This window comes from Pelodiscus sinensis, chromosome 3, assembly GCF_052426305.1.
Source record: "Pelodiscus sinensis isolate ZL-2025 chromosome 3, ASM5242630v1, whole genome shotgun sequence".
Lineage (NCBI taxonomy): Eukaryota > Metazoa > Chordata > Testudines > Trionychidae > Pelodiscus > Pelodiscus sinensis.
The window spans coordinates 159,478,797-159,493,110 of record NC_143054.1 but is presented as its reverse complement, the minus strand read 5'-3'; the positions used below and the strand labels follow the sequence as shown (position 1 = coordinate 159,493,110).

The 14,314-nt window shown below is 44.1% G+C and overlaps 1 protein-coding gene across 1 annotated transcript; it reads right to left on the bottom strand.

The window, feature by feature from the left end:
* Positions 1-4,783: 4,783 nt before the first annotated feature.
* Positions 4,784-12,855, bottom strand: H3-3A (H3.3 histone A). The gene is made up of 4 exons (XM_075925299.2): positions 12,700-12,855; positions 11,027-11,181; positions 9,388-9,541; positions 4,784-5,426 (listed from the first exon to the last, which is right to left on the bottom strand). The coding sequence occupies exons 2-4, from the start codon at positions 11,152-11,154 to the stop codon at positions 5,298-5,300; spliced, it is 411 nt and encodes a 136-aa protein (XP_075781414.1). The 5' UTR covers positions 11,155-11,181; positions 12,700-12,855; the 3' UTR covers positions 4,784-5,297.
* Between the last annotated feature and the right edge of the window lie 1,459 nt (positions 12,856-14,314).

The following is a 14,314-nucleotide window of genomic DNA, read 5'->3' as shown; positions in this document are numbered from 1 at the left end:
ATAGACTTAAAACTAGAAGGGACCTCGAGAAGTCATGAAGTCCAGTCCCCTATATTCACAGTAGGACCAAGCTCTATGTAGATCATCCTTGACAGATGTTTATCTAACCTGCCCTTAAATATCTCCAATGATGGAGATTCCACAACCTTACTAGGCAATTTATTCCAGTGCTTAGCCACCCTGACTAAAGATGTTAACTAATGAGTAATTTACTAGTCCAGCATTTCCCAAACGGTGGTCCACAGCCCAGTACTGGTCCTTAGGAAAAAAATACCGGTCCTCAGAAAATTTTTTGCAAGAGCCCACCTCACTGCTCACAACCCCCAAGATGAATTCTGCACTAAACTCCCAGCATCAACAGAGGTAGCGCAGGCTTCCTGCGGGGTCAGGGGAAGCACGCGTGCTGCTCTCCCCCCGTCCCAACAGCCGATGTGGTACCTAAAATGCCGGTCCATTGCGCGCTGGGGACTGTTTCCCTGCTGCCTTCCTGTGTGCAGGGGAGCGGGTGGTGATCCAGGACTGCACCGGCTCCAGCTGCTCGGGCAGCGCATGCTGCTGTGGGTAGCAGAGGAGCAAGGCGCATGCTGCCTGTGTGGTTGGGGCAGGTGCAGTATGGGACTCCTCCTCCCCCCTTGCGGGAAGGCAGCAGGAGAATAAAGTCCCCAGTGTGCCAGGTCCAGCTGCTGGGGTGGTGTGTGCTGCTGTGGGGAGCGGAGAAGCAAGACGGGGGCTGCCCCAGCTGTCGGGGCTGGTGCAGTCCAGGACTCCCTCTCCCCCCATGCAGAAAGGCATCAGACATGCAGTGGACCAGCTTGTCAGGTACTGTGCTGTTTGGGGGACGGGAAGCAGCCTGCAGCCTTCCCGGGCCTTGGCAGCTACAGGATCCCCAGGTATCGGTACCTGTCCCCTTCCCCCCCCCCCCCCAGAACTCCACAAGCACCCTGTCCCTTGCCCCAGCACCCGCAAGCACTTTATCTCCTGCCCTAGCACTCATTGGCACCCCGGAACTCTGTCCCAGCACCCACAAGCACAGCTGGGGCCACAGTGTGGTTTGAGGGGTTTGGAGAGGTTGTGTTTTGTGTTGCCCCGACTGACTTTTCTGTGGGCTAAAGTTGGCACTGGGGGCTTTGGGAGGACCAGAAACAGTTTATTTGCATATTCATCATTTGCTTAATTAATATGCAAATAAATGTTACCAGGCCTCCAAAAAGCTTGTGAATGGATTTACTGGTCCTCAGTATCAAAGAGTTTGGGAACCCCTGTACTAGTCGATGGAATTTCCAGGCACTTCCGCATTCCTCCTTTGAAATGGCTGAGGCTCTTATACATTTCAAAGGAGGACTCTGTGTGCAGAACTCTGTGCAGCCAGGGGCCAGCTGCAAGTCCCGCTGACTCCAGACTCGGCGAGGGCACTCACCCTTTCACCTCCAGGGCTCTTGTGCATTTCAAAGCAGAAGCACCTGTGTGGAGCCCGAAGTTTTCTGCTGGCATGTCAGCTTTGAAGTGTACAAGAGGCCTCAGCAGGGGCTCTTGCGCATTTCAAAGAAGCACCCTCATGGAGCCTGGGGTCAGCCCCCCACTGACCCCAGAATCCATGCTGCGCTGCCGCTTTGAAATGCCATGCAGAACCTGGGCTCAGTTGGGAACTCCCCAGCTGAGCCCAGGCTCTGCATGCTTTGAAATACCGCACTGGAGCCTGGGATCAGCTGGGGACTCCCCAGATTTTGGGTGACATTTCCACTAACTGTGATCAGCTGACTCTGGGTTCCACAGAAATGCCACAGGGAGCTCAGGGTCAGCTAGGGAGTTCCCAGCTGACCCTGGGCTCCACATGGTGCTGCCACTTTGAAGTACGCTCTCCTTCTCCCCCGGTTGCTGCCTATATCTGATAGGGTTAAGGAAGTTAAGGACTAGTCTGACAGGAAGGTTTTCCTAATGTCCAAGGTAAGCCTTCTGTGCTGAAATTTTAGCCCACTGCTTGTGTCCTATCATAAGACAGTAAGGAGAATAATTTTTCCTCCTTCTCTCCTTGTAACACCCTTTTAGGTACTTGAAAGCTGTTATGTCCCCTCTTTAGTCTTTTCTTTTCCAAACTAAACAAACCCAATTATTTCAGTCTTCCCTCACAGGTATATTTTCTAGATCTTGAATCATTCTTGTTGCTCTCCCCTGGACTTCCACCATATTTCCACTGAAACTGGAGAAAGTACATGTAGCAATACTTTGACCCCCCCTACAATGAGCGTATTACCCTCCTGTAACAGAGCGACATCTCACCACTATAGGCACCTCCTGCTAGTCACGCAGGGAATTAGCTCATTGGTGCTGGAGCACCCCTTTCTGGCCAGTGTCTTGCCTGCTGTTACACAAAGATAGGAGAATAACCAGTATTAGGACGCATGTCCCTCCCAGACCATGGCATCATCCCACCTAGGTACTGACCTTCCACAGTGCCCCTACACTCTGGGGTCCTCTCATTCTGGAAATCTCCCACCTCCTGTACCCACCTTGTCTCAGTGACCTACTGCCAGTCTTCATCTAGTACCTTTCCTTTCCTCAGGAGCAAACTGCAATCTGAAATGGCCATTCATCATTGGCAACGGGGAGTGGACCTGCTGCCTTTGCCTACCATGACTGCCTCTCTGCAGTCCTAGTAACCTAGGACCTTGCTTCAGGCCCTGTCGCCTGGGAGCTTGCTTGGCCAGAGTTTCCCCAGCTCTGCCTGCCTTTCCCCAGGCCTGCTTTAAATCAGGAAGCCTCTAGGGGTACGTCTAGACTACATGCCTCTGGCGACAGAGGCATGTAGATTAGATTACCCGGCATAGGAAAATGAAGCGGCGATTTTCCTATGCTGGGTAGTCTAATCTACATGCCTCTGTTGCCAGAGGCATGTAGTCTAGACGTACCCTAGTTTCCTTGGCAGCCAGGTTCTGCTCCACCACTGGAGTAAGAGTGAGTCTAGCTACACACACACACCCACCCCTTATTTATACTGCCCTCAGCTGGGCCCTAACTGGCTAATTCCTGCCACAGCTGCTGGGCCCCAGCTCCACCACTCTAGCCCTCTCTCAGGTTTGGGTTTTAACACTTAAAGGACCTATATGGGGTAGATGCTCCATCACACCCCTGTGCAACTCTCCCTTTTGGATCAGGACCCACAATTTAAGAAATGCTGGTCTCTATTCATGATCTCTGTAGAGTAGAACATAAAAGCGCATACACAACATTTCACAGAGGGGAGACCAGATTTCATGGTCTGACATTTTTTAGTCGTGAATTTGGTAGGGCCTTAACTATAGGACATGGCAGGCAGTTAATACCTGAATATAGGCAGTTTTGTTAGATGAGTTTACCAGACATATGTGCAGAGGTGGCAGGCCTGAAATCTCTCAATTCAGTTAAATAATCTTTGTTGCTCACTTTTACAGTTCTATTGATTTGGTTCTTCTAAGACACTAAATCAAGTTTTCATTGATATTTGGTTCACAGATTTGGCATCAAATGATCTGCACTGACTACACTTGTATGGCATTACTTTTCCTTGACAAGCTACTCCACTGAGACTTTACTCTGAACAATGCTGGCAGACAGTATTCATTACTAGAGCTGGACAAGTTATGAACATGATTTATTGAATAAGTTTTGGCTCTCTCTTTTAAGAAACTGCCAAAACAGATCATGAATCTCTATTGTTTGAAGATATCGGCATAGGATGAAACTCACCCTTGCACTGAGCTTATGGGCAATGAAGTCCTTTTTTGAGGGAATCAGGCACACAGATTTTGTAAAAACTGTGCATGGGGAATGATTTCACTCATATAATTACCTGTAAATGATTTACAGAGTGGAAATTACTTAGATATTAGAGCTGCTAACTAGAAATAAGTAACGTGGTATGTTCTCTCTCAGCTGGATGATGAGAATCCTTAAAGTCAAATTTCCAATAAAGCTAACCACTATTATGAATTCAAAATTAACAAGTTAAGCAAGTCTTACAAAGGCAGCTCTTTTTTTTGTACTAGAACATTCACTGAAAATGAACAAAGGCACAATATCAAGGAGAACTTAAAAAAAATTAATATTCCAATACAAGCATTTGCAGAACTTGCCCAGCTTGATTCTCTACTGGCATGAGATATCAGAACTAAAACACAACTTATCATGCAAGTACTGTTATTATTTTGAATAGGGAGTAGGAGTTGCAAGCAATTGTACATTATGCTAAGTGCCCAACTAGGACAAAACTTTTTTTAAACAAAGGCACTCATCAAAACAAAGCAAACATTACCTAGTTCAGAATGAAAAAAAAAATTTTTGACTAGGGAGGGAGAGGAGAAATTTTTAAAATACATTTTCCCTTGACTTGCTTTAGGTTCTTTTGATTATGTTCTGTGCAGATTGAAGATTTACTTCCAGACTCTGCATGAAGGCATAGTTTTAACTTGAAGAAGAAAAAGTCAAATTACCAACTTTTTTAAATGTATAGTGAAATTCAGGGCTCTTACCCAATGACTATATTCTTGGTTTCCATACTGCTTCCACATCCTAGTCTCTTTACCTATTTAATACATTTATCAAAAAGTGATGCTTTACCTTGAATGAGAGCACACTCTTACGGAACTAAACTAATGTTAAAATAATACTGGATATGTTCCTTTTCAGTATTAAAATTAGAGCAAGAAGAGCAATCAGTAGAAAAGTTCGCCAAAAGTCTACACATTGAAGACTCGTATCAAGGACACTCCAAGTAGACGGCTTAAAAAACAAGACTATAAAAGCAGGCATCATTTAATGTATTTTAATAGCAAACTTACAAGAACAGCACAGAAGACAGACAACATTAAAAACATGTACTTGCATGTAGAACAACTCAGTTAGAAAAGTATAGCGAATGGATGGAATCTACTGTATGATAAAAATGCTACAAACACCATTTAATTGCCATTGATAAGAAATTTACTTGTTTTAAAAAAATCCAAATGCTGGCATTCTCCAGAAAAATTTGACAGGTTTATTTATAATTGTTATAAAGTTGAATTGTTGATACTTGTTCATTGAAACATTTTTGACTGCATTAATGCTTTATGTCCCCGCATTTATATTAAAAATCCACACACAAATGAAAATGGAAAAAAAAAAACCTTGCCAATACCCGATTCTGTCCCCTATGTTTCCATTTGCAACCATATACTTAGGTACCTTTTAACCCCATGGAAAAAAAATATCTAACGTTCATTACTACCAATAACAGGAAGAAGAGATTTGTACTGAGAAGGACGAACCCACCATAGTGGAGTTTAAGCACGCTCTCCACGTATGCGGCGTGCTAGCTGGATATCTTTTGGCATGATTGTGACACGTTTGGCATGAATAGCGCAAAGGTTGGTATCTTCAAACAGGCCAACCAGGTAGGCTTCACTTGCCTCCTATTATAGAAGAAATGAAGAGTTAAAAGACTTTTTACACACACCATATATAAAAAGTATATAGGAATCCAAGACAGGATCTCAAGTAATCATAATAATGGTACGTCTAGGATTATATCTGTTGAAAGTACTAAACGGTTAGTATCTTTAATAGTGTGGGAGAATGTCTTTCATTACTTCCCTACAAACAGCTAACTGGTATTACATTTACTTCATCAGATAATTTTCTGTACTTTTGGCCAAATAAAAGTTTGGTATACCACTGCTGTTTAGCTGACATTCTCTGGAAGATGATTATAGAGCTACTTTGACCAAAACATAAGATATTGGAAAGTATTATAACTACAGCAGTACCTCTACAAGTAAAAGAAATATTTAGTCATTTAAAAAAAACACTTTGGGAAATGAAAGCCCATTATTATGATTAAGAGTTTAGTACTACTGAGTTTAAAATGTCTGAAGTAAGCAAGAGTCTCAATTCTTACATCAAGTAACCAAATTTGCTTCTAAAATATAAAACACAGAAACAGATACAGAGCCTATACAGATGTTCTGCAGCTTTTATACCTGTATAGCAAGTCTGTTAGCCTGCTTAAATTTAAAAAAAAAAACCATTATACAGATTAGTGTGGAACTTTTGACCTTTACTTGTGAATGGACTAATAGGACAGCTATAGTACTACTAAAGGTGTGTCTCAACAAGCAAAAGGAATACCCTAGGTTCCTGACCTCTTAACTCATGTAAAAACTACCAGTTAACCTTTCTTCACTAGGATTTTTACGTGAATTAGTTATTTTAAGTTCAGCACACAGCTTTAACTAGCAGCAACAAAGTCTAACATATGTTAGAAGTATAGTGTAATGTAGACCAGATACTCTGCCTTTAATATACAATGAAGTAAGCCTATGAGGAAAAGGGGTGCAGTCTACAAAAAAGCCTCAATACAAATTAGCATTAATCTTCATAGGAGTTTTCAATCATGTTAAGTAGGATGAGCTGACCGGATTGGAAAAATAAACACACATGTCCTTTTTGCCTGGCAAGATTTACCATTAGGCTGAGCACAAGAGTAAACCAAAGGGGAAAGTGGGATGTGTTCAGATTAGCCAATGAAATGTTTTAGCAACCTTGAGTTAATTTGCAATCCGTTAATTCCAGGAAAAAAACCTAGTGTAGACAAACCCAAACTCTTGAGAAACCCCCATAAGTTTCAAAACACCAGTTATAAAAGCTTCATGTCACTATACCACAGATACACGAAGACCCACAGAAATCAGCAGTTGAAGTTAAACATGTATGGGTCACGAATCCTAGACCTCTGCTTTAGAAATAATTAGGAGGCTGCGCACCCAGTTTACTACGCTCGCGAACCGCCCCCCTTGGAGGCAGGCATCTGGCTGGTGGCGAGGGGGGGCAGGAAGAGGTTGGGGGTGCAGCGTCTCAGCAGTAGGGGTGAGGGTGCTGCGGGAGAGGGGGAGGTCAGGCTCAGATGGCAGAGGGGATGTGCGTGCTCCAGGGGTGGGCTTGGATGGCCAAGCCGAGCCAGCATGGCCCGGGGAGGGCGGGGGGGGGGGGAAGAGTGGTAGGGCTCAAATAGTGGAGGGGACCCAGCCCCAGTAGCTCCTCTCGGTGGCACAGCCTCCCTGGGGCATGAAGTGGGAGCCAAAGCAGCCCATGCCCTGAGGGGATGGCACCGAGGCTGGCCACAGCAAGAGGTGGATGCAGATGACGTGATGATGTCACTGTCACCTGGCTGAGGGGGTGAGGAGGAGGAAAGGGGGGGGGGAGAGAGAGAGAGAGAGAGTGAGAGTGGGTGGATATAGATAGATACAGAGAAATAATTTAGCAACAAGCCACCCACCCACCTGACCATTTGGTCCTTCTAATTCGCTGAATAGAGAACTTGAACAGAACATTAGCAAGACAAGCAGGCACCATTCTTCTCATTCTGAAGAATAAAGAATGCTATAATACAGGGAGGCTAAACTTGCTGGCCACCCCCCACAAGCTGCATAAAATAATCTTAAGAAGTTCAAGAGTTGGCATCTCAGAGGGGTTGTGCCTGTCAGGGTTTCAGCTCTGTAGGGAGCAGAGTGGAAGGGGAGGTGTTGAGACCCTCAGGAGTTATATGCTGGAGTTTGAGGCTTCACCCTGTGGGGAAGGGAAGGGGGTGGGTCACAGGGCTACAGCACTGCAGGAGAACCCTGCCCAAGCTAAGGGCTTCAGACCATTCCTGGGGAAGTTCCATGCCCTGGCAAGCACATACTGCAGGGCTGAAACCCCAAGTCTCCCCATCCCATTAGACAGACAGCATAGGCAAAAAATAAGTAGCATAAGGGTCATGTCCCTCCCCCCAGGGTTTGCTGCCAGACCCCCTGCATACACAGCAGCTGCTGGAGCCAGCAAGCTGTAAGCTGCAGCCCTGGGGAAAGGCAGTGGGAAAACAGCTGGCAATGGCTGTTTTGCATATGGACCAAATATCTGGGAGCTGCAGGAAGGGGCTACTGAGAGTTAGAGGGGTAATAACTGGGGGGAGGGGAACAATTTAAAACTTGGGAGTTATGCTCCCCATCTTTCAGTAGGCACCAGCTGTCTCTGGCAGAAGCCCCAAGCTTCCCCCCAGTTTGGTAGACTGAGAAAGGGGGGGGGGAGACGTGGAGGTATCCACTATGGTCCACATGTAACTATAAAAAAGCTGCCTGCAGCTCGTGAGCCACACTTTGGTCAAGCCTGCCATAATACAATTCTATTATAGCAGCCTTATCCAGTTATGTGATTAAGGTACAGCTGTAATAAAACGTAATATTGAAAACTGCCAAATCATTTTATGTGCAAAGGTAACAAAAAGTTAACTAATAAGTTGCCCAAATAAATCCAAGAGCAGGATCAATAAAAAGCCACCAATTTCCCAGTGTACTTTGTGGTACATAACTGATTACTAATTGCATATCTGTTAGCATTTCACTGTTATACTAAATGTATTTTATGCAAATGTGAGCTCTATAAAGTTTGTTTTTGAGTGTCCTGAAATCTTAAATTAAAAGCATACAGATTATCTTCTCTCAAACTACTTGACTTTCAAATGTGTTAATTACAAAATTTAAGTGGGAGGAAAAGAATAGATTTTTTCAGTTTATTATGAGGAAAATACTATTTCTGCATTTGATAAGTTAGGAGATTTTTATGATAACTATTTCCACTTTTAATAATATATGGAATTTTTATAAAGTTGTTTCGTTGACTAGATTTTATCAAATTATAAAGTGATTCAACAACAATGTTAGCTACTTTGGGCGAGTTGAATGCCAAAGCATCAACTCACCTAGAATTGAGTTAGTAGATGCTTACTTCTGAAGTCCACCAATCGAGTGAAGTTTTGACTAACCATAGAAACAGCCTAGCCAATTACATCAGTTTATGGAACTGAACACAGTCTCTCTCCCACAGAAACAAAGGCAACAGCATGGCCCGATCAGCTACTGCATTAAAGAAAATATTCTTTTAAATCGTTTCCATGTTTTACCAGCAGAAGAACACTTATATAAAAGTTACTGCAGATTAACTTGTGTGCATATTTACAGCAATATCCCAGCAGTTTCACTGCGGTCATGACAAAATTTCCTTGATAAGCCTTTTTTCAGGTATTCAAGATACTCTGAGATCATCTGTTTTTAATCATTTTTAAAAGATATTAGAGGTTTCAGTCAGAGATGCTTCTTTAGGTCTTTGTAATGTTTTAGATCTTTGCATGAGGAAAGACCAGGTAACTTACAGTAATCAAATTATTAAAAATCCACAGGAACATATACCTCATTCACTTCCTTCTGAACATGAATGCAGATGCATATAAATCTAAGCAGAATGACAACTGCTTTGAGTTTCACAAGCTTGTCTACAAACAGCCACACAAATTCATTTAAATTAGGCCTAAACATAAATCCATCTTCCACTAAGATTTACCTGCAAAGCACCAATAGCAGCGCTCTGGAAGCGCAGATCTGTTTTGAAGTCCTGAGCAATTTCACGCACCAGACGCTGGAAGGGAAGTTTGCGGATCAGAAGTTCGGTAGATTTCTGATAACGTCTGATTTCACGGAGAGCCACAGTACCCGGCCTTTTAATTAATAAAAAAATTAACATATATTGTGTATCATTTTAGAATATCAAATAACCTATGCTCTTCTAATTTGAACAATGAAATGTTTGTAAAGCTTTCCAGTAAAAACAAACAGCCCAGTATTTACAACAAAATCTCTCATTTACATATCAGCTAGGCATTCCACCTATAGATAAGTGACAAGAGACAAGCCCTCAAAAAGCCTTATTCTCAGCGTGAAAAAGGGTGTAAAACACATTAGCCAATTTAACTCAGAGTATACACATTGTAGTGTTAGCATAAGTAATCTGGTCAAATTAAGCCCTACCCCCCAACCCAAGGATTTATCTCAGCCAGCTAATTGTCAAAAATATGTACCTCCTTCCCTCTGTAGATCTGACCATAAAAATGGCATTGAAAAACATCATGTCCTTGGTCATATTTTATCCTGTGAACTTAAATTCTCATGTAATTGTCTTACATTAGTGTTTTAACAAAAAAAATTACATTAATACCTTTTTTTGTGAACAGTTCCTTTCTGGCATCAACACTGGGTATATTTCATGTATTATGCAAATTTTGGGGGTTTGGTCTAAGTTACTTACTAATTTGTAGTACTGATTTCCACCACCCTCTTGTCATCTGTATTTTCTAGTACTAATTATGGACCACGAATGCAGACAAAAACATTCTTAAAATATGCATTTACAGTGTTTCAAGATTACATTCGCTTTCCCAAATGTAGTTCTACTCTTCTCAAAAGGAACACACACTTGAATAACTAATGACCATTCCTAAAGATGAAGAATTGCATGTTAAAACTCTTGATTGTGCAAGAATCCTTACGGATGAAAGAGTTTATTACAACATAATTGCCAGCAAGAGATTTACCTGTAATTCTAATCTATTTCCTCCTCTATTTAAGTCTTCATTTTAGGTTAACTGAACGTAAAATTATTTGCAGGGGTTCTGCTTATATGTAGACATGTTCTGCCCTCTAATGGTAGAATATCTTAACTACACTGTCAGTTCATTAAATAACAAAATAGCTGTGAAGACAGAATTGAATTGGTTTAAGTAAATTAAGATCAGTTCTATGCATTAAAGTTTGTTCCAGTCTAACTATTACAATACTTATATAAATTAGAAGATAAATTAAACAAAGTGCATATATGCTCGGATGACATTTAAGCTAAGCAAGATCTTTAATTCCATAAATATAATTTAAAATTCGTTATCTATTCAATAAAATAAGCCTATTATCAGTACAGATAAATTTAAGTCACTGTGTAAATGATAAACATAAAACATATTGTGGATTATTTAAAACTTGTTCAAAATTAAAGAATGAAATAATGAAAGCACTGTAAACATCTTCCTGATCCAGAATTAAATTTAAAACCACCAAAATTCCCCCAATGCAAAAAGTTCTGCTCCGATAAACGTTTCCGTTTGGTTAAGGGGATGTTGCATCACAAGCTTTGTCCCTGGTAATTTCTGTACCTGTAGCGATGAGGTTTCTTGACCCCTCCAGTAGAGGGCGCACTCTTGCGAGCTGCTTTCGTAGCGAGCTGCTTCCTAGGTGCCTTACCACCAGTGGATTTACGGGCAGTTTGCTTGGTACGAGCCATGTTCCCGCAAACTTCTCTTCCTTACACCTACCGGTAAAAAATTACCATGCGATCACACACTACAACAAATTAGCCACTAGCTCAAATGTTCCGGAAATGCAGATTTATCTTTTACCCCTTAAAAATATCGTCTAACAAAAACCAAAAGACATACAACATTGAACAATTAAAATGATCCTGATAATACCTCTGTACCATGCAAACGCCACACTTCTCACCACAGAAACGCAGACGCTAGGTAACCGCTTGCCACATTCAGCCTTCCCTTTCAGCTGCTGAATTAGGAGCAAACACACTAGCCTAAAAGCCCCATCGGCCTAATTTATCTAATTGAAAAGAAATTAAGTGTCTGAAGACCTCAGATTATTATTAAAACGCAGTTTCACCCAAGAGTTAAACATGAAAGATGCAGCAGCAAAACCTAAACAGGTCGATTCAAACAGATAAGAGATTGTTACTGCCCCCTGTAGCTCTCCCCCCGTCAGCTGAAAAGTGCTATCAATATTACCTGAAAAACATGGGGGGGGGCTTGCATCCAATTTATACTCTGCATTGAGCAAAATAAATCTCTTTGAAAACAAGTGAAGAAGGGGAAAGTAGAGAAGTAGCCCCTCGATGCTTTCTGCAAAGCAACCTGCCTATCGCAATCGCTCGGCTATGCCCGCAAATTAAAAAGCAAATACACGCAAATCTGTATTTATTCTGCAAAAGAAAAGAGCCTGACTTAAGTTCAAGAAAGCAACAAACTTTTTTGGGGGGGCTGTTTTTGGTACTGTCTCTGTCTGTCTCTGTGCAATTGCTTTTCCAAAGGCTGCCTCGCTCCCAAGCGCCTCTCACTGGCAAACTCATCTCCCAGACCCGAACAAAATGGAAACAATCACGAAATGCAGCCCTAGTCCTTTTGCAAAGAGAGGAAAAAATAAAATTGCGAAAAATAATGCAAAAAATACAAGAAACTCCAATCCATGTGGGTGCACATCAAGTGGGAAGGGGGGAAAAGTTTGCAATCCAAATGTAAAAAATTACACTGAGTTGGGGTTGTTTCTTTTGCAAATTTCTCTCATTTTTTATTGTTTTTTATGCAATAGGAAAAAAATATGGTCGGTGACCAGAGAAAAGAGACAAGATGGTGAAGCTGAGCAACAACTGTGGGGAGCAAGAGAAGGAAGGCAAGAGAGTTACCCTGGGCTGGCAAGTGGCTCCTCTTTGCAGCTGCTTCCCAGCCCTGATCCGGGGAGATGTTGGGCTCAGGAGGTAGCTAAGGGGCTGGGGAGGGTGCTGGTGGGGGTTTGGAGAGGGGGGACGGGGGGCACAGGGGGGCAATGATCGAGCGAAGAGGGGCTGGGGGTGCTGGGGAAGGGAGCAGCTCAGGCTCCTTGGCTGAGCAGGGGAAGGTAGCAAGGGGAAGAGGGACTCCGGATGCTGCCGCTTCCCAACAGCGATTTCACGTCCCCAAAAGTTTGTGCGGCGGGTTGGGGGGCAGCCCAGGAGCCCCCCGCCAGGCTGGGGGCGCAGGGAGTCCCGAGGGGAGAGCTAGGGACTTACCCCCGTCCGCTTGGGCTGAGAGCGGCTGCCGAGCAGGGAGGGAGGAAGCGAGGAGGAGCTACAGCTACTGCTGCTGGCGGCGGCGGCTGAGAGCACAATTGAAAGATGGCTGACTCGCGAGGGCAGTCCCGCCGTCTAGCCCCGCCCTCCCCCGCCCCGACCACGCCCCCTCTTCCGCCGAGCGGCCAATGGTGCACAATGGAGGGAAGGTTCCGCTACGCCCCCTCTCCCTCCTTTCCTCCTCTCCCCGCAGTCCGCCTCTCAGCCGGGCTGTGTGTGTACAAACACAAAAGACACGCCGCGCGCGCGAGAGGGATTCCCTCCCCTCCTCCCTTTTCCCGCGAGCTGAGCGGGAGGCCGTTCCGGGGACTCCCCCGCGGCTAACGGCCGGGCCTGAGCCCAACGGCCAGCGCGAGAGCAGACCGACGGCAACTGGCCCCAGTAGCCGGGCGCCCTTCTCACGTCCCAACTGTAGCCAGCCCCCCACCTCGTGGGCAGCTGCCCCGTCTCCACCATCGCCCCATGCGCCCCCACAGAGCTGGCCAGGGCCAGGCAACCCCACTCTTGAGCAGGGTGAGCTCCTGCCCTCTTCCATATCAGGGGGCGTCGAGCCTCAGCCGCCAAGGGGGCCCTATTGCTGAACAAATACAAATGTCAGTGGTGTTCCGGCCTCATCCGTGCAGCGTCACACGGGCTCCTCTAACAGTGCGCCCCTGGGCACTAGTGTAAATCCATTCACCTCACAGGGGCTTTAGAGAGCCAGGGACGGTCCCTGCCCCGACGCACTCTGTCCCGAACACAGAGGTGGTTTCCCAGAGGGGACAGGATTGGGAATGTGGGGAGATTAACATATAATTAGCCCCGAGCCCCAAGATGGAAACACTCACGTCTAGAGCTGGTTCTTGGCACCTCTAAAATGTGACCGTGCTTAGCTCTGCTGGACTGGATCAGACCTACCTCTGTAGAAGTGTTTTAGGAAAATTGTAGGAATCTAGTTCAAACACACACAAAAGAAAACCCTGTCCTGCAACCAGGTGAGACTTTTAGAACTGCCTTAAAATGAATCTGCAATGAAATAATTCTGTTCACATGCCCTACAAAATCACACTTTGGGTGCATGAGATTGGGAAGGGATCTCTGGTGAGAAGCCCAGCCAAGAAAAGATTGTGGGAGGAATGGATTATAAGGAGAGATCTGAAAAGAGCAGGAACCACAGAGGGCACTTGGGAGGTTATTATAAAGTCTAAGTGTGGTTATGGTCAGAAAAGTGACTAAAAATGACCCTTCCCCATCCAAGTGATCTGATCCCTGTGTTCATTAAGAGTTATACTTGTTGCCTTATTATGTAATGAGAACATGTATTTTATGTAATATTTTTGTTTAACCTGAGAACTGAAATGTCTATGGGAACATGACTCGGATTCTATTCTGATTTACCCACTATTAACAGATTTGTTAAGTTATAGCTGCAGGGTCAAATTCTGCAACCAGTTACACTTGTGCAACCCAATTGTCTTCAGTTGTACAAGTATAACAACGTAGAATCTTTACCACAAGTGATGATGCAAGAGCCAGAAAAAATAGTTTGACTCTCTGATCTTAGGATGAGTTTTTG

Bases quoted from the DNA above. Each gene is read 5' to 3' on its own strand.
- H3-3A (XM_075925299.2), bottom strand. From the start codon at position 11,154: ATGGCTCGTACCAAGCAAACTGCCCGTAAATCCACTGGTGGTAAGGCA. The intron at 9,542-11,026 runs GTACAGAAATTA...ATTAATTAAAAG, and splicing joins AAGAAACCTCATCGCTACAG to GCCGGGTACTGTGGCTCTCC. The intron at 5,427-9,387 runs GTAAATCTTAGT...CTTCTATAATAG, and splicing joins CTGCTATTGGTGCTTTGCAG to GAGGCAAGTGAAGCCTACCT.